Source organism: Vanellus vanellus (genome assembly GCF_965231255.1).
Source record: "Vanellus vanellus genome assembly, chromosome: 23".
NCBI classification, from domain to species: domain Eukaryota; kingdom Metazoa; phylum Chordata; class Aves; order Charadriiformes; family Charadriidae; genus Vanellus; species Vanellus vanellus.
The window spans coordinates 7334010-7359830 of NC_138928.1; the positions used below are offsets into that span (position 1 = coordinate 7334010).

The 25821-nt window shown below is 46.9% G+C and overlaps 1 protein-coding gene across 1 annotated transcript in view; it reads right to left on the minus strand.

Moving 5' to 3' along the window:
* Positions 1 to 1029: 1029 nt before the first annotated feature.
* SYT6 (synaptotagmin 6) overlaps positions 1030 to 25821 on the minus strand; it is a gene marked incomplete at both ends in the record, with an annotated part of 37353 nt that continues 12561 nt past the window's right edge. The window contains 6 exons of the mRNA XM_082494551.1: positions 1030 to 1101; positions 6829 to 6979; positions 7642 to 7813; positions 9363 to 9483; positions 15188 to 15746; positions 17636 to 17972. Of these exons, the coding sequence (XP_082350677.1) occupies positions 1030 to 1101; positions 6829 to 6979; positions 7642 to 7813; positions 9363 to 9483; positions 15188 to 15746; positions 17636 to 17972 (1412 nt within the window). The remainder of the gene's footprint in view (positions 1102 to 6828; positions 6980 to 7641; positions 7814 to 9362; positions 9484 to 15187; positions 15747 to 17635; positions 17973 to 25821) is intronic.

Genomic DNA, 25821 nt, shown 5'->3' on the forward strand with positions numbered 1-25821 from the left:
TCACTTTTGACCTCTGCAGCCAAGGAACCAGCAAAGTTTCATTTTTTCAAAACTTGATCTTCCTCCAGGGTTTGGGCCTTAGAAACATTTTTCATTAAGGAAGTGCTGATAGTTCAAGAAAAAAGCTTGGAAGGTTTTTTTAGTATTGGTTGTGTTTCTATATTTTCCTTTACCCTTTTATTCACCCTTTATTACTAGGGTGATATAAGAAAAAAAGTTCTAGTGTTCATGCAAGGATGCCACCTATTTCTGTAACATCTTTCTCCCTTTATGTCTGAACCCCACTTGTGGCAACGCAGTTATCTCCACTCCACTCCAGATAGATAGCGTGATGACGTATGGGGGGAAGGAGGGGTCTTAAGAAACTGTTCATGCAAGTAGCTCTAGGGAGACTTCAAATACAGGGAAAAACCAGTTTTTCCCCCCTGAGGAATCAATGGCATTTTTTATATATGACAAAAGGAATTTGGGATACACACTGCACAAACTTCTAACAGCTCATGAACACCTCTACGTGAACAGGAAACCTGTGACCGTGCTGCTGGGTTTGGGCTGACCACAAGAGCGAAGAGCTGCTCGCACATCACAAGTCTCTCGTGTCTTTCGCTGCTGCTCTTCCGAGCGGGCACAGGCAGTGCAGCAGTGCCGGTCCGGATGTCCCCTCTCCTGGCCACTTGTGCTGCTTGTAGACACTCAGAGCATCGTTGCACTTTCCCAGCCTTCGTACACACTAGAAACTATTTTACATGTTATTTTACAGACCAAACTTCCAGCTCATGTCTCAGTCCGCCTTCTACCTCTGGAAACAGTTCCGTACAGTAAAAGCCACAAAAAAAAACATCACCTTGGGAGACATATTAGACAAAGACATATTTGACCACAAAACGGGTTTCTGCCTTTACTTACGCGGGAACAACTAGACTGGCAAGTCTCGCTGCTGCCGCTGCCACTCAGCAACAACTTACTGAGACTGTAGGCCAAGTGCAAAAATAACTTGGTTTAGTCCCATTTCACTCGCCGCTCTCCGTATCACGGGGTGGGTGGTGGTTTAGGTGAGGGACAGGAACCCTGGCTGTCAAAGCTCGCTGCCCGGCCTTGCCACTGGTGGGAGAAAAAGGAAAGCAAGTCTAAGCAAACCGGAGAGATTATTTGAAATTCTGCACGTCCTTTACCGCGTTGCCTGTCTCCTGTTCTGCAGTATTCTCATCTGCTCTGCAGCATGTTTCAACTTATCGAACGCCTGTGTTTAACCACTCAGGAAGAATTACTGAACAATTTACTTTATTGCTTTGTAAAACAGTTCCCAATCGTGAGGGCTGCTCAGAAAAAAGGAAGAATAAAAAGAATCTGTATGTGCTGTGAAAAGAAAGTTTGCTCTCAGTTTAGCTTTCTGTTGTTTCCTGGTTTAGTGCTGTTGCTTTCTCTTTTAGAAATACTGCCTAATTGCAAAATTACTTGAGTCTTTCCAGTCTGATAATTTTACTCCACAGAAGCAATGTCCACAGTGCCACAGACATTTCTCAAAGTGAAAATCAGATCAGAGAGTCAGTGAATATGGCAAACATTTTTTTGCCATACTTATGGGATCATAAATTATTAGTCATCTGCCTTGGGGGCCATTATTGTAATTCAAAACCATTACTCCTCAAGCTTTTGAGTACTTGCCCATCTCGCCGTCTTGTTTTATTAAATTCAAATGACAAATGATAGACGTTTCCCAGAGACAACAGGAGGCACAGTACTTCCACTGCTTCGTCCTCCCCTGGATCAATTCCCTCCTCTCCTACATAAGCAGAACCTCTTTGCTGGCTAACATTAACGCTCTAGCGCGTACGAATTTCACTTCGGTGGGTGAATCAAACTTCACCCTTGCCTTGGCAAAGGCATTTCAAGTGAAACGCAACCGGACCTGAGAGGCCAGGACAGCTGCCCAGCGCTCGCAGGAAGGCTGAGCCAGCCAGAGAAGCGCCCGCAGGCGCTGCCGGTGTCAGCAATAACACAGCGCCCGGGGCTGGGGCGGCCGTGCCTCCTGCTCTGGGGCGCAGCCCCGCAGGGACCCCTCAGTGATGGTCGGTGACCTGCCAGCAGGTCTGTGGTCCATGGGGTGGCTGCTCACCAGCGCCGGCCGCTTCTGGGTCGGGTCTGCCCGTGCAGCACACAGAGCATGTTCCTGGCACATTCCGCCAGCTGGAGGAGGATCGGTTTTATCATTCGCATCACAAGTGTGCATTTTGATGGTTAGAAAGTAGGGGCAGATATAGGGTCAAAGTTCAGCAAATTTCCTTCCCCAAAGACACCATTCAGTATAAAGTAACTCACCGTGTGGGTTTGCATTATACTGACTACATTTCATCAGGGATGAGAAGAAATTAATGAAGGAAGAAGCTGGAAAGCTTGTCCATCCAAACAGGCTAGCTTAAGGTAAGAAAACAGTTTCTTCTGTGTTTCTCATGTCCAGGGTATTTGCTAAAATCCCTGAGGAATTGATAATACAACCTCCCCATAAGAATTACCAATAAAACACCAGATAAGCAGGAATTACAATAAAAATGGGCTTTTGGCAGAGTCCTCAGCATGCTCCTTGCACCGTTCTGCCTGCAGTTACAGTGGCAATGTTTGCTACTCCAAAAATGTGATGAAAACTCTTTTGAGAATAGGTTCAAGTGACCAGTGTGCTGTGAGGAACTGGAGATATTTTTCCTTCTTTTAACTAGAAAAGTTGAACCATCCATTGTGTAATTAACAGTCAGAAACTACGAACAGTTCAATGAAAGTCAAACATGCCCAAAAGTCTGGAAGAGGCTGGTTTTGCATATCTTTAAAGATAAATGGTTGTTCTTCATTCTGGGCATGACTTAGCTCTCAGCAAAGTTATCCATTTTATTTGGAGAAATGTTTTAAACAAATGCTCCCAAGCTGAAAGTCGAGGGACTTGGCAACATCAAAGACCCATTTCCCATTGCACTGATGACACTACTCTACAGTATCAGACTGAGTTTGTCTTTCACAGATAACAGAGAAATTTCCAATTTTCAGAAGTCCCCTTCAAATTCTGGAAAGATGTGGTGTAATTTTATATTTCTTCTTATAGATACATCGCTTAGCCTGGCTGATGGATATGTTGAGGAAACAGCCATGGGTGGGAAGGCGGAAGCACACCCGGGCGGCCGAGGCCACGGTAACAGGGTCTGAAAAATGGGGACAGGTTCGTGCTCAGGACAAAAGTTCATTGTCAGAATAATTTCAAAATGCAATAGCAAGTGGGATTCTTGCCTTCTGCTCACAAACTCGCTTTGTAAGCGGCTGTGTGAAGAGGATAGTACTTAGAAGCCTGTAATTAATGATTCATTTGCACATGTTCTCTTTTTAATGATGATGGTCATTAAAGAAGTGCTACCATTACAGTTTGTTACTCACTGTTGATAAATATGGAGCAACCAAAGACATCATGAGATGTAAGAGAAGCCAGTTTCCCTAAAGACTCCGGCAATGAAAGAGGAGAAAGAGCATCGCTGGTGCATGGAGGAAGGGCCCAAGTCGTGCTGCTGACCCCAAAATGGGGGTTTGGGCCATGCGGGTGGTGGAACGGGCCACATGCTGCCCAGGGTCCTCATGTTGGGCAGTCAAGGAACCGAGCCCGGGAGGCAGGAGGAGGCCGGTGGCCCATCCCCAGGAGTACAGCCCCCAGGGCACCAGCAGCCATCCATCTGTCCCGCACCGCTGTCGGGGGAGCCAGGGCCAGGGCTGGCCCATCCTCCTGGTGTAACACACCTCTGGTGACAGTTTTCCTGGTAACGTCAGCAGAACCTGTGATTTTGAGCTGTAGTCAAAATATGGTGGAAGTCCTGGTTTTGGCCAGAGTCTTTTCAAGGTGTACCAGGCAGGGCAGTATGCCTGTGGGCCAGTAAAGGAATTCCAGATTGCCCACCCTTTCCTTCACCCACCCGCAGCCCTGAGCCGTGTGGCAAGGGGGGAGCGGGCCAGGACAGCCAACTGCAGAGCGGCGCGGGGGAGACGGCCGCAGGCACTGAGCAGCTCTGCACGCCCGGGCTAACAGCTCCAGCCATCCGTTGCTCAATTTATACATTCAAAAAGACAATTCAATCCTCACTTTCTTGCTTTCAGCTTAAGATCAAGCACTCAGTCAGGAAGGACACCGATGTACAGCAGAGGCCATTACTAACCGCTAGAGCAAACACAGACGATCATGAGGATCAACTAGAAAGCAAACGCTCCATTTGCTGGTGCCTGGAAGCAAACGCTCTTGAAGATGAAGAAGATGAAGATGAAGAAGGTGAAGATGACCACTCAGGATGCCAGCACAGACTCAGCTCACCCACAAGACACAAGGGTGAAAAAGGGGTGGAGGGTCAGCAGCTTCTCCTCCAGCATCTGTGTCCAAGGGCACATGGACCGGGGAGCTGGCAGCCCATGGCACCCGCACCGATGGAGCCGGCCACCACCCTCGGCCCCTGCCCAGCACACCCCCTGGTCAGGACGGCCTCCATGTGCATGGGGACCTGGAGCTGATGACACAGGATACAAAGCCCAAATTGCTTTTAAAAAATGCACAAACACACATGGAAAAGATGATGTGATTACCTGTAACCAACAAATACCATTTCCCATTAATTTCTCTCTGGGAGCCTGTGCCTTTTCTGGTTTGGTTTTGTTGGTTTTTTTTTTTTTTTTTCCCAAGCTGCACAAGAGATTTGCAGACAGCAGTGCTAAAACTTAAAAGGGCAAATAAAAACAGGGACCATTTGCTTGCTGGCTCTGTGCACCAGCTTGTGGCAGAAATACAAGAACAGATGATCAGAGGCTTTTTGTTCTTTTCTTTTAAGCAGAGCTCCTGACCCATGCACTGGGGGGTGAAATGATTCACTCAGGATTTTTTTTTTTCCAAAGTCTTGGGGGCTCAGCAGTGGTTTTCAAAGAATATTTTAGAAGGTGAGTCATCTTACACGCCTTCCTTTGTTTCCCTGAATTTTGTCACAATAATTATGTCCTTTTTTTATTGATTATCAAAAACTTTACAAGAGTCTTTCTTTCAACCTCCCACCTACATCTGAAAAATAGCACAGTAAAGTCATATAAATTACAAACTAGAGAAGAAACTCCTGCCCCTGGGTCAGACGTGGCAGCTGGTATCATGCCGTGAGGTGCTACGGATGATACAGACATTGAGCCAAGCGATCAAAGGACAGATCGCTAAGCATTTGTGCGGAGACTCAGCGGTGGCTGGTCCCAGCTCTCCGAGGCAGCGTGAGATGGCATATGTTGCCTACCCAAACAGCTATGGCTCCTGCGTACGATGCCAGAGTTTTGGCATGGAAAGGCTAATGAAAGCCAAAGCCTGGTACTGCTCACCACCCAAAGGCAATGTTACAGTTATACACAAATCGCACATTGGTTTTACTCTGTTTTGATTTACCCCAGTTCTGCACAGCTGACCTGGGTGGTTATTCCCGAGTTACAGTGGTGCAATAAGAGATCGTGAAACGCCTCACACAAGTGAGTGTGAATTTTCAGATTTCCGTTATCTGATATATGAATCTCCACTGTGCCTTAAATTAAATTATTAATTGCCAGGTTTTCCCACTGGGTGTAATCGACCTGGGTCCAGGCAGCGAGGATATTCCCTGATAAACCCCGGCTCTGGACAGGGCCCTACGGCCACGTTTCATCTGCAGTCGAGAAATGCCCGCCGAGGGACGTGGCAGTAATGAAAACCGCGGCAGAGCTGTGCTCGGGCGGCTGGCCTCACCTCGCACGGCTGCTGCTCACAAATGCTTGGAGAAGGAAAGAAACCTGCAGAAGAAGCAGACCTGCCTCTGCAATGGCCACCTCTGAATTTCAGCCACCAGCTTGATGAACGTGAGCTGGGACAGACAGCAGTGAGCACAAACTGCACTCTTGTTAGAGGAAAGAGCAGATTTCAAAGAAACGTAGGGTTTGATGCATACTAATTCAGGCTGCTGTGCAGGATCACCAAGCCTAGTATCTGCCTTCCAGTAGAGCTCAGTATCTGAACTTCAAGGGGAAAATAAGGTGCTTTTTGTAATGTACTTAGTCTGCGGCTTTGAGGGAAAATGCTGCCTTAGCCCCAGATACAGTGGGAGGTTTTATTGCCCTCATTATACTATCACTGGCCACAGATGCTGGCTTTCTTTTCATACCTGAAGAGTCAATAGCCTGCGTACCATTTTCCACACCTCTCTCCTCCAGAATTTATGACCTAAATCAGGCAAAAACCAAAAAGCTCTATAGGAGTGTGAGGAAATGGAGTGCAAGGAGGAAGAAAATGCTAGAGATGGTCAATATGGTACTCAGGCATTTCAGCCCTATTTCATCATCTGGGGCTGCATCAAGTGAATCTCTTTCTCTGGAGATGTTTAGAGCAATTACATTTGTTCTATTTATTCTCCCTCAAAGACTTAGAGATGAGTCAACAGAAAAATCTTTTATTATGAAAAAACTGAAACTAGAAATAGGCGATATCCCTGGACAATTTGTTCTGCAATCAGAACAGCAGTCTTTTTCCTTACTGCTCTCAATCTCTAATTTAAAAAAAAAAAAAAAAAGAAAAACACCAAGACAGTAACGGTCATATCTGTAAACACAGTCCCTTTCATTCTTGCTTGCAAGCTCAAGGAGCTATTTCGAGACAATACAGAGGTGCTTGTTTTCTAGAGTTCATTTCTGGTGAGAAAATTCCCTCAGCTCTTGTCAGAAAACCCCAAGTGAGAGCAGAAGCTCTCTGAAAGCCTTGAACCAGCTCACTCATGCACTGCGCATGCATTAAAAGGAAAGAATAACTCCACACACCTCTTTGAAAGACTTCTTTACCTCCACTAATGGATGCCAGTGCGCGATGGGCTTGCGTGGGTATGCCAGCATCTCATTCCAGTGGTCTCTGCCCAGTCCTTCAGCATTGACCCCCACACGGCAAACCCCAATAATCTCATTGTGACCCACTCTGAAGAAGAATAGACAAGCAACATGATTATCTCTCGCTCAGACTGCCCGTACACTGTCTAACCGAGACTTCGGACCCCATGTTACTGGAGCGCCACGAGGCACAGTGCTAGTGAACACGGGCTGTCATGTCTGCATGACCACAGTCAGATCTTCTCTGCTACTGTCAGCACACGCAGCCCCCACCACAGTGCGGCACTGCCATCGCCAGAAATAATTATAACAACTTTAAAATTATTTGAACTGTAGATCAGTCCAGACACACAATCTGGAAGGAAGTGTGATGTATTGATGTACAGTAAGAATAAGTCCAAGTTCAGTAATGGATAATTCATACACCAATTGCTGCTCAGCGTGAGACCATTTGCTTTCTAAAATGGGATGATGATTTGCAGGACAAGCAAATAGCGAAGGGGAACACAGTACTCGCCCAAGAAAATGCCATAAAGCAAAGGACCAGCTTCACCATACTTACTATTCTAGCAGGTAATTTTCCATAACCATAAATATCAATGACACTTTAACAATAAATCACTAGAGACAGATTGATGCCACAGAGCTGTGCGGTTAAGGTCCTGATACTAAGGAAAATGGCTATTGAGCCGGAAAACCTGCACCCAACGGGATGTTTTCCCCTCCAGCTCTGCAGAGCCTCCCACCTACCGATCATAATCCATGACGGAGATAAGCAAACTGACTTGATCCATGTTCTCTGGGGGAATGTCAAAGATTATTGCTTCATTGTAAGTGGGATTAAGTGTGTTTTTCTTTATGGTGGTTTTCTTCTTTTTCAGTCTTCGCCCATCACAGAGCAAAGACACTTTGACATATGGATCTGGAGAGGAAGAGACAGGAAAAGGTCTTCTGGTTTTGCAGGTTTATTTTGTTACCATGACAAGATAGAAACAGCATTATCAAAGGATGGACTGTAAGTTACCGTGAGCCAAAGGCACTCCTCAAATATACTTTTAGAAAAAGGGATGTCTGTGTACCAGCTGAATCCACCATTTCTCGTACTGGTGTGAGTGCTGACATGAGGTTCAGGCACTAGAGAACCAGCACTGCAGCCTTTTTGGAAAGAAAAATCAGCCGTTTCCATCAGTTTATCTGTGATAAGGGTTTGCAAGTGTAAGGTGGGCGCATCTCAAACCAAGAGCAAATATTCATCTGAAGATGATAATGGGCACTGGGCACTCAGGCGTTCTTGCTTGCGTTAACTATATGGCTGCAGACAGCAAACCCAGTGCTTTCTCCAAAGCAAAACTGTAACTTTTTCAAAATTTGCCTAAGAGAGCAAAATGTAATGCATCATTTTGACAGTTCAAACAGGCAGAGGAGGTTATTTTACAGGGATCCTTTCCTGCACTGCTACCAAAACTATCCGAATGCTAACACTATGTGGCAGAGTTTCAGCGAGTAGGGGAATTTTAAAACCTGTTTTCCCCGTGTCAGAGGGCAGCAGAAAGAAAAGGTATTGGGGCAGCTCTGCCTCACGTGCTTTGTACTGGCTGATCATGGCAGAATGCCCTCAAGTTACAAACAGCTCCTGTTTGCTGTAACAGCTGCCCAGGCAATTTCAGTGCATTTCCAAGTTACAGTACACGTACAATGTATTATTACAGAAATGCTGAGCTGGCTTCATCTGAAGTCTCGATTTTCAGATATTTCACATGGCATCAAGCTCCGAGTAGAAATGTTTTCTGCAAAGATCTTTTACTGTTTTGTTACTGCCTTTTATACAAATCATCAATGAAAATTAAATTCAAATACTCTGATGTTGAGCTCTGGAAAAGAAACTGCTTTTTAGGGTGAAATCCAGAATTTATGCATGCTGAATTTGCAAGCCCACTCTTTGGAACTGGGAATGCATACAATCTTCAGGTGACTTTGATCCTAATGTTTGAGTACTGGCCACTCTACAGAGGAACGCACATTCACCGGGGATTTACCCAGGTGGCCCATGATCCTTTCCTAATCTTGGGGTGAAAGGATTGATTCTGGCTGTAGCGGATTATCTGATGGAAAACTCCCTTCTCACATAAAACTGCTAGGATCAGCATCTGGAACAGATCTGAAGTGTCCGACCCAAGAGATGGATCAGAGCTTTGACCCTGCAAACCCTTCAGTGGGGATGGGAAACTGATGGCAGTCTCCTTGAATAGTATATTCATGTATATAATCACCTTCCCCGGATTCATACCCTTGGGAAATAGGTTTAAAAGATAATTATACTTCTAAAATTTTGTTCACACTTAAAACATGGACAAAGCTTTGTCAGGTGTTTCCGTGATGGCATCCATATGCCCCTATCCGTTGAGGCTGCCTTGAGAGAGGAGGAAGAATTGTGGGTGCCACGGGGTCCTTCTCAGCCACTGAGCACCTACCTGAGTAACCAGTGATATCCATAGCTTTGAGATTCCTGCATTTGATGACTGTTAAGGTGAGGCGACCTGCAGTTGGCAAATAACAAAGGGAAAACATGATCTCTCCCAGGTCCACGCTTTCCTTTAATAAAACAGAGAACACATTATATTGGAAACATGCAAGAACCAGCTAGGTTGTCTCCACCCTCCACCACAGTGCTTTGTGCAGGATTCGTGCAGCGCTCACACTGAAACAAGCTTTTCTCTATTCTGTCATTTTCAGGTAAATGATACTTTACTATATGATGGTGTTTCCAGTGTGTTCCAACATTATTTGACTAAAAAAGAATACAGGGAACAGGAAAAAAAATGTGCGTCCAAATGTTACAGCTTCAAATCATAGTTAAGGATAATCTTCCACTGCCTCGGTGGAGTATGTGCTTTCTATTGCAACATCACAGCTAATGCGCTCTTCTTTTTCTGCTCCATTGCTTATGCAGAAGTGAAGTGATATCTAACACCAAATGAAGGCCATTAAGGAAATTATATTAGTATCGAGTTTTGCTTGAATGTACAGTATATATCTTCTAGCGTCAAGTGAGTGACACTAACATCTATTTCCCCAAACGGAGGATTGCAATACAAACACAGAGTGAGATCACAGAAAGGTGAGACCTTAACATGCAGCAGTGCCACGACTCTCTGGCTGTACGCTACAACAAATTCAACGAGTGATTTTCCAGTACACCCAGTACCATCAGTTCAGTAATAGAGGTTTACAGACTTTCTTGGTCCCTAACATGTCAGGAGAGAATGCAGGTGCATCTGAGTAACACGGTGACTCTCTCTGAAGTTGAGCACGAATTGCTAGGTAGTTACAGACCACAGCTTTCAAAAGAGAACCATGAAGGGCCCCATTTAGTAGCAATTGCGCTTTTAGGCCGCGACATGCTTACTACCGTTTGGCCCACCGACCCCTTTGAGATGCCTTCAAAGATGTAGCAAACGCAGCATGGGGCATGTATACCTATGCGTATAAATAGTGAATAAACCAGCAGATGGCACTCAGAAACGTTTGGTAGCTTCTGGATTACGCAGAGGCCAATACAATTTACTCTTTTAGTGCCCCATAAAACAACTTTTACACATCACTCTTTGCACCTCTTGTAAATGCAGCCTTATCTACTACACCCCCTAGAAGCCCATTCCATCATTGCCTTGCTCATGGGAATTCAGAAAAACAAACAAACAAACAAACAAACCAAAAGTATTATTTAAACCAGAAAGTGTTATCATCTGAAGTCAGCAGTAGTATTTCCAAACACCTTCCTGAAATCAATTAAAAAAAAAAAAACTTATACATACAGATCCCTCATCTGTAGAGCAAACAACCCATTTATTTTTGGAAACAGAGCGTTTGATTCATTTCAATGTGATATAATGATCTGCTGAGAAGAAATTGTAGCTGTTAGTAGTAGAGTGATGGAACTAGAAAGACAAGTAAATGCATTAGGCACTTAAAGCTTTGCTAAGTGTTAGGAGAATAGATCTTGTTGATGGATGAGATTTTTGCCAAATTATTTCCTTCTCGTTCACTGGTAAGGCAAAGATTAGATATTTATTCCACTTAGACGTGCAGAATACTAATGAACATTACATAAAAGTCTTGATTCTTGACAAGACTTCGCTTGACTAGCAAATAAATTGAAAATCTTCTCAAGCATAGAGTGTACAAAAGAAACAGTGGCAGCCAAATGTTTTGTGGACAGAACAATGTATGACTAGACCTGTAAGTATCTCAATAAATGTTGTCTCAGAAGGTGCTATTTGCTGGTAAATGAGTTTAATACTCTCACCCACTCAGCGTTCCCACTCTGATCTCTTGCTCGCCTTAATGAACCAAAGGCATCCTAAACCGCTTTCCTTCCAATGCGACAGAATGGTCTCGAGTCACACACTCCTTGTCAGTGACCAGTAATGAAATATGTGGAAACATTTACTGAGTTATTATTCCTCTACCTTTAGTACCTCTTGATGTGTCTACTGGGAGCTAAATTTCTGGCCTCACAAAATATTACTAACGGTACTTCATTAAGGTACCAGGATCATTTTCATCACACACGAAAGAGCTTTTAGACCCCTGCAGCTTCTGACTCTTGACCGCATTTCAGCTACGGCACCTTGAACACAACGGGTGCCCCTGAGCCGGGCTGCTGTCTCGCGGGTAGTGCAGCCACGAACAACACCGAGCGCTCCAGGGTGTTCGGCAGTTTTACCTCTGGTGCTGCCTGTGCCCCGAGAGCTGAGCTGCGGCTCTTGTTGCCTGACTCCAATGCAGCCAATTTTCAGAGGTCAGGGAGCGCAGCATTTACAGAGCCTCATTCATTTCCAGTGTCTTTAAATGACCTCTCAAAAATCACGTGCCCCAAATGACAATTTGCTTTTTAAAACATGGCACTTCTTGTTACCTTTAGAGGTATTTTTCCTCTTCTAAATGAATTGCTTCACATAACAAAGAGCCTGAACACGTAACTCTGCACTGAGCAGGCACCCCGTAACGAGTGTCTGGAACCTGCGGCAAACACTGCCACTGCAGCAGGACTCAGCTTGAGGGCTGGGATCGTACCTTCCCACTTAAGTGTCTCCAGCTCCAATCCGACACTGCATCTGCCAGTCGTACCTATAGACTTTACTGACAATAGGAAAGAATTTAAAATAAATGTTCTGAAATTATGATTAGAAATAGCTATTCTATTCCCAGAGAAACAAGCACCTGACTCTCGCTGTGCACTGGCTGCTGTGCCGCGGTGCAACAGCCATTGGCATCCAGATGACACACTGGGCTGGGTCTGTTCTTTCAAAAGCTCTTTGGTCTATGTTGGTTTGGGAGGGACGAGGGCAGGAAACCTGGGACACAGATGTCAGTACAGAGAGGCCCTATATGAGATGGTGAGAGCACTCTGTGGGCATCATCTCATCTTCTATTCCTCCCCTTGCAATGAGAGAACCTGTCCTGGGTATAAAACTAACATAAATTGTTCTTTGACCTCATTGTATTAGGTCAAGAGATTTTTCTTTGCAACCATAAATACAGGAGAGTAAAACATGTCCTGTGGGTACATTATTTTCTTGCAGATTATAGAAATTGGGACATTTCCAAAATTCATATCAGTACCTCTTAGGAAATAATGGAAGCTCTGAATCAATAACCTTTACAGACTTGAAACCGAAAATGTTTCACTGATTCACAAGCTGTACAATCATTAATTAAATAGTTGAGTGCTAGCTATTTGAATAGCTTATATCATTGCTTAAGTGCGTTCCTATCTTCTTACCCACACGATTGATCTAATGTATTATTAGTCACCCAGAGCTTTCCTTGGGTATTATGAAAACTGTATTTACCCTTCTCATTTTTGATTAAACAGAAATGTCCTTGGGTGTGTTACAACTGGCTGAGATGTACCAATATTGGCCCGTTCCCAAAGAATGGCACAGAGGGAGTGAGGGGATGGAGCCAAATGCACACTCGATGTTTCTGTGGGAGCTCTGCAAGGCTGCTACACGATGTGTCCTGGGCATGATGTTGGCTCTGCTCCGCTCACACTTTCTTTGGAGGCTTTTACCTCAACAACCCTTCTGTTGGTGTCTCTCCGCCTGTTGGGGTTTTTTTTTTTTTTTGGGGGGTGGGGGGGGATGTCCCATTAAATTAGTTTACTTACCTAGGAAAACATCCACTATTTCGCAGAACCATCCCAGCAAAACACAGAACATACAAAGGTTAAAAACTCCATGATCTTCTCCTGCAGCTTTGTGGTTTATTTGCTTTTCCTCTGGTGAGACCAAGTGTTACCTCTTCCCAGTTTGACTCCTGCTCACAGGTCTTTTCCCTCCGAACTCTTCAGCATTACCACAATCTCTGTATGCTGCTCATACAGCAGGGAAAGGGAAACTCCTTGCCACCACAAGTGACTTCACCCCAGGATTCAACACATCACAGCCAGCCCGGCAGAGCTGACAGCACGCTGAGTCTCAGAGGCAGAGCAGACGCAAACGGGCAGATGCCTCCAAGAGGCATCCGCACGTGTGGCGCACCTTGTTGCTCTCCTAGCAACCCTTTGCCAGGCAAATGGATGTGCCTGGTGCCTGCTTGCCTCTTTGCCAGCATTTTTCCTTTCATTACCACCCATTAACCATAACATACATGGCTCTTTGTGGATTGAAAGCCAAGAGCTGTAAGCACGCCGCTAACTAATACCTCTGGATTTCCTTGAGGCTGATGCTGTGTCTGTCTCCCGCCTCGCGTGCAGGCAAGATGCTCAAAAGACAACACGGCTGCAGTGCACAGCACACTCCCAGCAATGCCCCGGGGTACCCGGCAGCCGTCACGTTTATCTCAGCGTCCTTAGACAGGCATGGCAAAAGCTGTACTGCCCCAGAAGCATGATGGCCGCTCTCTGCACCCCGCCGGGGCAGCTGCCAGCCCCAGAGCTGCCACCAGGGCCAACTCGCTGCATGCACAGCGTGTTCCCCGCGGTGCCCGGGCGCTGCGCTCCTGCACCGAGTGCCAGCTGCAGCACAACAGCAGAGGAGGCAGTGCCGTGCCGGCATGATGGACCTCACAGCCCTTTTAGAAACTGATGAACGCACTACAATGAGAGAACGAGCACTAACAGCAGTGACCAAGGGGTACAGCTGGTGAGGAACATGCTACTGAGGAAAAAGCTGCAGAGTTACAAAGCCAATGTCTTTTGATACTGCTGACCACAACGCAATAAATATTTATATTTGACAGTTCATTCCCCGATACAGAAAGCGAGAGAGCAAAGGTATGAGATGGGCTACGAAGGAAGCTGCAGGACAGATTTGTGCAAGTCATGGAGTTATGCCAATCACTAGGAAAGATTTGACAGGGCCCGTGCTTTCAGCCCCAGGGGTGAGGACATCTCGTATTCCACTTTCAGAAGTAACAACATGAAATGACAAAGATGACGACTGACTCGGTGTCCAACTGCAAAGCAGTTCAATCATTTGTTTGCCCTCAGAACAAGCCAGGTCCTCCTGGGAGGACAGTGGAGGAGCAGACAGCTATTATGTAGAGGTTAATGTCATTGCTTCTGCACTCTGCCATCAACGTGGGAAGGTGGTTTCTCCTGCCAGCTCCCTGCAACACTGAGAGGGGCTGGGACTTCTCCTTCTCTGATGCTTGGCTTCGCTTCCAGAGGGAATTCAACAGACCTACTTAAAAACCCACATCAAGCTCCGGAAGAGGTGCCAGCAACACATTAGACAACGCCCCAGTACAGTAAAGCCCAGTACCGCTGATGGGTTGGTAGTGGCCCTCCGGAGCCATTTCTTACTGTTATCGTGTGCTCGTGGCAGACAACCAGAACCTGAGACCCTTCACATGTTGACGGGAGAACATTCAGGGAACATCTCCGTTCCCTCACTTGTTTTTTAGCAAACCTGGTATGAGTGAAACTTGCTGTGGGTGAAGTAACAGCACAGCACTAAGGGGATGAAATTCCAGTAAACCAGGATTCCGGTAAAGCTGACAGGCTTCTGAGTACAACAGCCTTCGCCACCCCTGCATGCAATGGCTGTAGGTCCCCAGGGCTAACGGTACCACCCACAGGGAAGCAATAAGCCCACCAGCCAGCAGTTGTGCAGGACTTACCCCTTTAGACAGTCCAGCCGAAAAGAGAATCCCAACCCATCCTACCCTGGAGCCGCTCACCACACACTCCGCACCTGTCCTCCACACACACAGGTACCACACACCACGCTGCGGTGCTGCGCTGCAAACGCTGCCAGGGCAGGGACGAACCTGCAGAGCAGATACTCACCGTTGTCGCGTACTGAATGTCCTTCCAGATGGAAGTCTCCCGGGAAAGGTCTGACGCCTCAAACAGGTTCTCCAAGATAACTTCTCCTATCATGTCATGTCTGGAGAACCTGTCAAAGTCAAAGACGCTCAGGTGGAGTTTCCTGCTCGCCAGCTCCTCATGAGGCACCGGGAAGTGGAAGGACTCATCGAAGGAGGGATTCAGAGTCTTCCTGTGGACTCGTGTCTGGAACTTGCGCTTTCTGTCAGGCAGGAGGTAGATCTTCACATAGGGATCTGAGCTGCCACAGAAGTCTTTGGCTGGCAGGTCAAAAGCCCTGAGAATTCGGACAGTCAGCGTCTCGTTCTCATAGTCGTACTTGAGAGTGAAGTTAATTTTCCCACAGGTCTTTGCTGCCTCTTTTTTGGGGTCCTCAGAGTCAACAGATTTTTGCTTATAGAGTTCGGGCTTAATGCGACCGATGCTGGTCGGCTGCTCAGCCACAGCCGGTGGGTCCATGCCGTAGTCCATGCTGGATACGTGCATTTGCCGAGGAAGGTGCCTTTTGAAGGAAATGTGCCTGCAGAAGGAAGACACGACAGCTGTATGGTTTTCCAAGGGCATTTCTCTCCTTTTTCTCCCCTGGACTACTAACACTAGGAAAGCAGGGAGAGCACAACAATGCGCGCAACAGGTGCTCTTGACCACTGTACGGAAACCACGTACGTTGTGGAAGTGAACACTGAAGGGAACACCTCCAGCGGTCAAAGGAATTGATCCAGCAAATTTCCTAACTTTCAGAGTATTTGCAGCAAGCTGCATTTTTTCACTTGTTACACAGCTAAATACGTGAGACGCAACAACTCCTTAACCAAGCCACAGACAACCCAGTGTGGAGACTCTTTCCCACCCTCAGACTTTACAGTTCCAAGATCCGGGCTCTAAGTTTCCCTCAGGCAAAAAAAACTTTTAAAGCGAGAGAATCACGACTGGCTCAGGTTTGGTTCTGGGTATTGCTGCTTCCAAACTTCTCCAACAGACTCTCATCAGACACTGACAGATAATTCCTGACAGGGGGGAAGGCACAGCCTCATCTGGAAGCTGCCTCTTGCCTTGAGCTCCCCTTCAGCACAAGAGAAACTGTATGTAAGCAAAGCTTTATCTAAGCAAAGTGTAAAAGCTTTCTGTGGACTCACAGCATTATTTCAGATTATCTGCTGTTTACAAGAGCAGTATATGGCGTTATTTAACCATAGTAAGAACTTGTACAGCCAGAGCACTAGTTTTTGGTGATACGCGGTGCTCGGAGCCCTCACTTCTCCGTGGCAGGTTCCTCAAAGGCATTCTGTCGCGGGCCAGGCTGGGCCGTGAGTCAGAGACCCCGCTCTGCTGAGGCTGTTCCCCAGCGTCCCCGGGAACGGCCGCCTGCCCCTGGTTCACGCTGGGCTCCTTCGCTGGAGAAAGGCGGTTTGAAACCTTCCCACATACAGCCACCTCCCACTTTGTCCTAATTCAGACAGGCTGAGCTTTTGTTTTCTCATCCGCTGGAAAGGTGTAATAATGTAAAAAAAATAAAACAGAATGAGCGTGTGCATAACAGAGAGGCCATCAGCTGTTCAAAAAGCGGTGCAGTTAAATAAACGAGTGCGTGGCACAACTGCAGGTGGCACCGTGTTGGTTTTAATGCCATCTTCTTCAAACAGAAGGCTGTGATCGGTGCCTTAACAATTCTGCAGCACTGCAGCCAATTTCTGAGCAATGTCTGTTTTCGCAGTTGCACCCCGGCACACACCGTGGGCACGGCCGACCGAGCGAGCAGAAGTGCTGGGGCACAGCCAGGACCCCGCCATCACCGCTCCTGTCCTAGTTTCACAGCCTTCTGCGTCAAGGAAGGGGTACCGTATTTCTCAGTATTCCTGCCGAGAAGGTGTCCCGAGGTTCATACAGCCTTATCCCGATCTACTGAGTGTGATGTTGACATCTCTGTCCCCGGCTGAGACAGAGACGCGCACGGAGCACAAGCACTGAGCGCAGCTGGTTCTAAGCTTGTGCAGTGAGCAATATGTCAGTTCTGCTTATCTAATTGTTTCTGCTATGAGCCACAACAACAAGAGAGAGCAAAAGGGTCTAATTCTGTCTGACAGCATACCATCATTGATACTTCAGCCTGCCTCTCATGTTGGAACAAAATTAAAGTGGCCAAAGCATACTGATGGCTTGACACAATGAGGTCAAGTCACAGTAACAGGGCTTGAATCCTTAATTTTTTTTAAAGGGCCCACGGTAAGCCAGTCTTAACACATTAATTGGTTAATGACCAATGTTTGGAAAGTAACCGAGCATGCAGGTGGGAGTGCTTTCTTCAGCCCCCCTGAGCATACCCGAACCTCAGGCTCCATCAGAGGCTCCTCCTGCCCTGCCGGCTGCCCCAATACGCAGCATCCCTGTGGCGCACCGCGTGCCGCTCACCTGGTGGACGACGCAGGCTCCGTTGTTTGCCTCTGGATCCGTGTGCGCCGCATGATGTGGTCTTTCATGGACATCTGGACCTCTGCGGGGATGTCTGGCGAGGTGTGGCTGATCTTCACTGCTGCCTCCAGGAAACTTATGGCACCCGTGTCCTTGAGCTTGTCTGCCATGTTCTCCTTATTGCAGTCTGCCTCGCTCTGCAAGACGGCCAGGTGAGAAGAAATGGCCTTGTTCCTCCAGGGAACCCAGCACAGCTTCCAAAAGAGAAACAGAAAAACTGCCACCAGGGCCAGGCCACAGACAATAACTATCACTGCAAGGAGGCTGACGGAGAGCTCTACAGGGGGAGAGAAGGCAACAGTGACAGGGAGAGGGGAGGAAAGGGAAAGGAGAAAAGAAAAGAAAAATGGTGAGAAAGCCATAAGTAAAGGGAAGAAATGGTCCAAACTGACTTATATCACGACTAATGGAGAGCCCTTAACAAGTTCCGCAAACCCAAGTGAGCATCCCCCGGCAGATTTGGGACCGCTTCCTGCCCCAGACATGCCTGGGGAGAAATGGGTGTCTCCAGATGGCCAGATCCATGAAGTTCTACACCGTGATGCTTAGATTGGCTATAAAATATCATACTTGGTTTGTTTTGTAGCATTGGCAAACTGCTGAGCCTGAAACGGAGTAGAATTGCAGAACAGAATGGTAGACACAAGCTCCAGTGCTCCAGTGCTGTACCAGCAGAAAGTGCCTTTTTACTTCCTACCACAGGTGTTCAGACACTATATTTAAAAAATCTGTCTACCTACCATGATCCTGGCAGCAGATTGCTGTTGTACTATCAACGCTCACATCTTGTCCAGATGTGCCCATAGGGAATAAAAAGTAAATAAATGAAACAAAAAAAACCACAACCTGCTGATGCAGTGAATCCAAACAGAGAAGGAAGCTGTAGGGAAAGCACTACACATTCTGCCTTATTCTGAATAGCGCAGAAGCTGTGTATGTTCTTTGACTCTCTGAGTCACTTTTACCTCACACACTATGTATTTCAGCATTTCAGTCTTTTTCTGGAGAGGAAAAAGATTCCATACCTATGGCTGAATAACCAGGAAAAAAAGAAGATATACATAGATATATACATATGATGTAGGCTGTGACATGATTCACAGCACTTCAAAAAGAGAAAACAGTGGCTCTTTTTAGTTCCTTTCCTACAGTGTATTAATTCCCAGGTTCTCACCCAAACCAAAATTCCAACCAGTCTCTGAAGATGACGACAGGTTTTGCACTGGGGTTAAGTCTGCTGTGTCGGGACCACGACAGTTCTGTCACACGTTGCTTTGTGTTCAAGGACAATTCCTGGAACGGCCACTGTGTTATTTGTAGTGACCGGTAAAGCTATCCTCCTTAAATTACCTAATTGCAGGTCAGGACAGAAAGACGGGCAAAAAAATAGCAAACACTCCAGAAGTTTGTACAGAATAACCACTGCTCTGTTTATGTGTACACTCAGAGCAGAAATGTTTTGCGTTGACACCTGCAACAGACAGCAGCTACGCAATCCTCTACCTGAGGCGTGCGTATTTCTGAATTTTCTACATAGTCACAGCTGAAATGGCTCTCGGTGAGCATAACAGTGTCCTGTACAACCGAGCGAAGGGAGGCAGGACCAGGTGTAGCTGCCAGAAAGCGAGCGCGTGGCGGGTGGACGGGATGGGCAGGACACGGCCGCTCTCCCCCGGGCGCGGGGCTGGTTCCCAAACCGGAGCTGAGCCCCTGCGCCCGCAGCGCAGCCGTGCCGGCGGGAGGCGTGGGATGGCGCAGGGGGACGCGCAGCACCCCAGGAAGGGACGCAGGTCCGCTTCTCCTCCATGGGGTCTGCGCAGCCCCCGCGGCAGAGCTGGTTAACAGGGAGGTTCGCGGCTGCGGGGTGAATATTCCAGTTTTGTCCATGTGAGCTGACAGCACCTCTTTAGATCATGTCTAAATGTACTTCTCACCTCCAGGAGCCCTAAGAAACGCTAGACTCACTCAAAAACTGCATTTAAAACAACCTCCCACAAAATCCGTCCTTACCGGGCAGCTTAGCTCTTAGAAGATAAACTGGGAAACTCACAGCTGAGCTTCATCATAGCTACTATAAATGTCATCCCTCGCATATGCTTTACCTTAAATAGAAGTCATAAGAAGATCTTCTGTTTCCTTTGTGATATAGTTTAGTTTTGTACAGCTGTAATAAGACATTTAATATATAAGGCTGAGAAAAACTATGAAACACAAGGAAAGACTAAATTTTTATCTTGACAAAATAGCTGAATTTTAAAATTATTTTTTAAAAAATAACTAAAAAAATCAACAACCATTGGTGAACTGTAACAGCAAAGTATTCATGAACACATTTATATCATCAAACTTTGCTAACGTGCTATCTGGCAATACAACAGCTATTATAGATTTAGGATTTTTGCGTTAGCTCTTGTAAGTGAAATCTCAAGGAAGCATCAGACACAAAACGCGACATCTACACGGGAACAAGGCAGTTCTACTGAACACCTGGGAAACCATCTGTTGTTCCTGATATCCCAGAGGAAACACACCGTTTTTCCACAAAATTACCTAGCTTAGCAAATTCACTAAGAGCTTGAGGCAAAGCTTCCTGACTGCCCACAGGTTCTTTGACTTGAAAGGAAGGGCTGGAAACTGCCAGCAGGTGCAGATGGAAAGAATAAATGCCATCCAGAAGTTTTTGCAACTTTTCCTCTCCCTCGCCAGCCTTCTGTACAGGTCAGACTGCACCATTTATTTTCTGCTGTAGCTCCAAAGTGGAAATACAGATCACTACCGGGGTGAATAAATAGGTCCCGTCTTATTCAATAATAAATAGGATTGTACAAGTCAGCAGTGGAGCGTCCTCAGAGATTTGGCTAAATGTATTCTCACCAAAGCAGAGGGCGCAGAGGTACCATTTTCCTATACTTTGAGATAAGTCTTGGAATTGTGCCCAGGAAACTCAGTGTCAAAGAGTTTCATAAGAAAACTTAAGAACCTGGACTTTTTGCAAGTATGTCTATGTTGTTAAGAAGGAAATAGTCGCAGTGCAGAATCTATCACTGCTGGGAGCTGTTACATGACAGAAAACTTTCTGCTAAGATACTCCTGCCCACTCCAAGAAGTTATACACCATCCATGACTCTGCTAGCACCCCAGACTCATTAACGGAAAACATCAGAAATAATCAGTTATCCCTTCTGAAAACCTGCTGCCAGCTTGAGAAAGATCTTAGTTCACGTCACTTCTTGCTGAGCTGGCATTCATAATGTATTTGACAGGATTCACAGACACTTTTATGCATGACCTCCTACTCTTTCCTCTGACAGCTCACATAAAACACGAGTAGAAGGGATCAGGATTTTACAGACATTTTTTAAGCATCTGCCTGGGAAGAATATTGGTCTGTCTGAAGATGACGTTGAATTCCCCAAGACTTTTTCGTTACTTATTAAACTTAAATATCAGTTGGACAGAGTTGACCTTAATTGATTTAATGAGCTTTCTTTTGGAAATACTGGTTACTTTTTAAAAAATACCTAGTATTCAAAATGTTACACTTTAAATGTCCTTTAACTTACAAGAAAGTGTAAAAACAAGATAAGGAATTATCTCACAGAAAATGCCCCAGAGCCAGAGGTTACTTGGGTATTCCTGGCACGGAGGTAAGGCCCCTTCCCCCAAAAACTTCTCCAAAGACAGAAGAGACCAAAAGGACGCCTCAGCCCAGGGGAAAAATTATCTCGTTTGTTTATATTATCCCGCCCTGTGCACCGCTTGGAGCGGGCAGTAAGGAAGGGATCCATCTGACACAGCGCGGCACAGGGATAGTTCAGCCTCGGCTTTACCGAACGTTTCCCACGCCGCAGCCCCCTCACTGGAGCCCCCCCACCGCTCACGGCATCGCCAGCCTCAGCAAGGGACGGAGACACATCATCGCTCTGAGAAACGTCCCATCTGAGGAAAAATGCAACACGAACTATGTTTCTGTTCTATTCTCCTCCAGAAAAATAACGGTGGGTTGTTTGTTGCTTTTTTATCAGTAAGTAGGGCCGTACAAGTGCAGAACGGCTTCAGCCATTCCTCACCCGCTTCTTATCTCACTTGGTGCTGGAACCTCATCCTAGCCCAGCACCCTTGAGAGACACGGGAGAAATTGCCATGTTGGAAAATGGATTTTATTACACTTGTAATTGAAAAGATAAAGCTTAAAAGGAGGAGGTGCCAAATACAAATTAACATGGCTATTTCCAGCCTCAGCCCTGGGAGTGAGCGCCCCTTCTCAGAGCATCCCTCAGCTGGAAACTGCTTTGGGCTACAGAGCAGCAATGACAAAGCTCTCGCGTGACTAATGAGGAGGGAGGGGAGAAGAAGCAGCAGGAACGACGTGGACAGGGACATGAGCTGTCCTGACCTGCATGAGCTGATATGCTCAGGATAAGGCACTGAGCTCTTATTTACCCAGTGGAACAGTGACGGCTCCTTCAGGGATGGTCTGCCTCACTTCTGGAGATCTTTTTGAGGTAGAGGTTCAGTGCAGTATGTAAAGCAAAAGAGAAGTTGTGAATTTGTGACCCCCTATGTTTCTGTGTGCACCCAAACTCCTCAGAGAACCGAGACTTTGTCCCAATCCCCACAGGCACAAAGCACTATTACGTCTCGCAGCAGTGTCCCAGGAGTGGCCGTCGACAGCCACCACCAGCAGTCCTGGTCCTTTGCTGCAGAGCAGAAACCTTCACCAAGAGCATTTCCACACCAGGAGAACCGGGGAAAGGCTCCTCTCAGACAGGAATGAGCTTTAGGTGAGTTGTGCCACAGATTCCCCATCAGAGCAGCTGATGGAAAGAAACGGAGATTTCTAAACCAGAAAGCCATTTGCTGCCAGGACAGACACGAGCACATCCACAGCGAGGCCCACATGGATCATGGTCTTTGCGCTTCTTTCCTTAGTGAACAGGAGAAAGCAAGCCGTACCTGAGAGGTTAATGATAAATGATCATTTATCACCACTTATGCAGTAGGAGGTACCAGTAAACGTCAAAATTGAGTCAAGGGAGACGCTGATCTCCCACCCCTGCAGCCTGGAATAAGGGAAAATAATGAATCAAAGCCTTCAGAGACAGCACAAACAGCTTAGACCAACTTGTTACAAAAACAACACTGCGCTTTTGTTTTCTTGTGGCAGGAGCAGTTCCGTGTCTATGAAAGAAACAGGGGTGAGGGCGGTGAGAAACTGTCTGGGTGCTGCTTGGGGGCTAAGTGGCCCCGGACTGTCCCTCTCCCCTGGCAAAGGGCAGCAGGGCAGCACCACGCTCCCAGAGCCAGCAGGACAGCGGGGACACGCAGGGACACCCCAAGTCAGTGGAAGGGACGCAAGCTGAGAGACCGTTCATATTCCAGCATTTAAATACAAACAAGTTTCATGACCATGAATATTTGGCAGAGGACTCCAGCAGTGAACTGCTCTTTGACAGAACAATCTCACTGCAGAGAAGACCTGAAGCCAACAGCGAGCGACGGGGACTCCAAGAGCACAAAGGAGATGGTCTGAAACCTATCAACTTCACCAGCAAACGATCTCGTTTCTCTTTTGACTTGACTTCTTGGTTTGTGTTTTTTACTGTTTTTGTAACATCTAAAAACCTTGCTATTGAATCTTACAACAAAGCTCACAGAATGGCTCAAAACTATAAAACTTCTGAGAAGGCCACTGCTTTCTATTGCCTTTCAAATAAAAGATGAGATGGCCCAGGGCAGGACAAGGGGACCGTGGAGCAATTTAAAACTGTAAAGCTAAAAGCAAATTTAGGAAAGGGGGATCACTTCTCGGTTAGTCCTGCCCCTCCCTCGCCCCCATACCCACGCACTCAGAAAGCAGCTCATCAGTACAGCTATCCATTTTCTTTCATCTTGAATGGGAACTAATTAAGAGAATATGGTGGAACTACCTTTCAGCTTTATGCCCCTAATGACTTCATAATACCCAAACTGAGTTACCAAAGGGGATAATTAGCAAAGTCCAAACAGAAAACGATTAATAACATGACAAAGCCATGATTACAACAGTCTACTAACTGCAAGACAATACTGGTCTAATTACAGCAACATTGACTTTTATTACTGTGAAGTAGCTTGCACTATCATTAAAGAGATTTATGGATAACTCTGAGTTTAATGTGAAGAGTTACATTTAATATCTTGAAGATGTAATTTAGCTTTCCTTCCACTCACTCCCCATAGAGGAAACAAAACACATTTGATGGCGCGCTCAGCTCTCCAACATCTGTTAGTCATTCCAGCTACCTGTTGGATTCAAACGAAGTTTGAATACCATGACTGGAAGTTCAAGGAGAGGCTGAAAAAATTAAATGCTGTAGTCTGAGGCCCATGGTGGGGCCAGGCTCCTGCTGGAGGAGCTCCGACGCAGCCGCCACCAGGACCTGTGCCACTGACCCAGCCGTCCCCGTCCCAGAGCCCCTCGGCACCTGCAGGAGGACAAATGCGTTTCTGCAGTCCCTGGCGCACCCTCAGCACCGCCCCCCCCCCCCCCCCGCCAAAGCAGCCCGGGCACTTGGACATGACTTTCTGCTGAGGGTGGGCACTGCCAACGCTGCCGCCACGGCGCGTTTGGTCCCACAGCTCCGTCGCCATGCGCAGACCCAGGCAAAGCCTCTGACCTGATCCTGCCAAGAGCAAACGGACATCTTCCCTGCGAGAGGTTCTTACTGGTAAGTTTTCTGGTGGCCAATGGAAAATCTTAGCATCAGGGAGAGCTCTGGCTGGTGTGCTCCCCACGAGGTTTCTTTCAGCTGAAAAAGCAGCTCCCAGCTATTCTGAGCTGTGACTTGGAGCATGTAACGTCTTGCCGCAGCAAATGCTCCTGGAAGAGCAGGTACAGGAGATGGCAGAGCCCAGAGGTAGAGGGTGACGGTGACGCACCTTAACCTCGCTTGTGCTGGCCGTGCAACTGGTTTTCCAGTGTAATATATCGACCATTGTTCATACCACCTCAGGAGATATTTCCAGGCTTCTCTGTCCTTTTTTGCTACATTTTTCTGTTGCAACAGTGATTGTGAGAATATATTGTTCTATTTCTGTAGGGCTTTGTAGAGATCACGCATTCAAATGATGGATTACTATGAGTTACTGCTGGAGGAGAAGACAGGCAGCTCTGGGGCTACGAAAGACCACGTGAGGCACCCACCAACTGCTGATCTAATTTTCTCTCAATTGAGAAGCATCAGCAATGTAAGTCTGATTAGCTGAGGGCTGGAAATTGGGCATGAGAAACTGTGGTGAATCTCAGACACCTGGGGCGGGGGCGGAGGGGAGTACAGGACAACAGCAGTGGAAAAGGAAGATGTTTCCATTAAATCCTAGCTATAGACGTTTATTTAGTGATGCCATTCAGCTTCAAGCTTTACAGAGGAAGGAGCAGGGACTGGATGGAACAGAAACCGAACGTTAAACCAGCGCAGCAGCAGAGCATCCAGCAGCACCACAGCCAGAACCAACACACGAACTGCAGCGGAGGAAGGGACCGACCCCTCTGGGCACACAGCGCGGAACAAACCCCGCGAGGCACCAAGGAGTGCGGCAGCAAGCAGAGCACTGTGCAACAGGAATTTTGAAGAAGAAACTGGCCATCTTATAAATCGTGAAATGCTGCATTTGAGCAGAGATGAGCTGCAGTGCAGCAGTCTGTAGTTCTCAGGCAGCTCCTCATCCCCTCCCCACGCAGGCCACGGCCGTGGATTGGTAACAGAGCAAATAATAACGATCTGACTGTCCCTGTCACCCAAGACAGCTTCAGTTCTTGCATCAGGAGGCAGCTCTATCTAACAGAGCCCGCGGCTACGGGGGCACTGGGGTCAGCAGCGAAGACGGCTGCGAGAGGGAAGCACTGCATGCCTGCTCACTAATGGCCTCTGTCTGCTGGGACTGCGTCCAGCGTGCCAGGCCTGCTGATGTCTTCATTGCTACATCTTCAGGCCTACTCGCTGCCATTTGGTTGTCATTTGCAACTTCAGCAACACTTCTCTTCTTGATTTACTGGCTGTGTTCTCTAGGCAGCTATGAGCTATAGGAACATGTCCTGAAATATTCTTGAGCTAGACAAGTCATTAGCAGCTGTCACTTCAAAG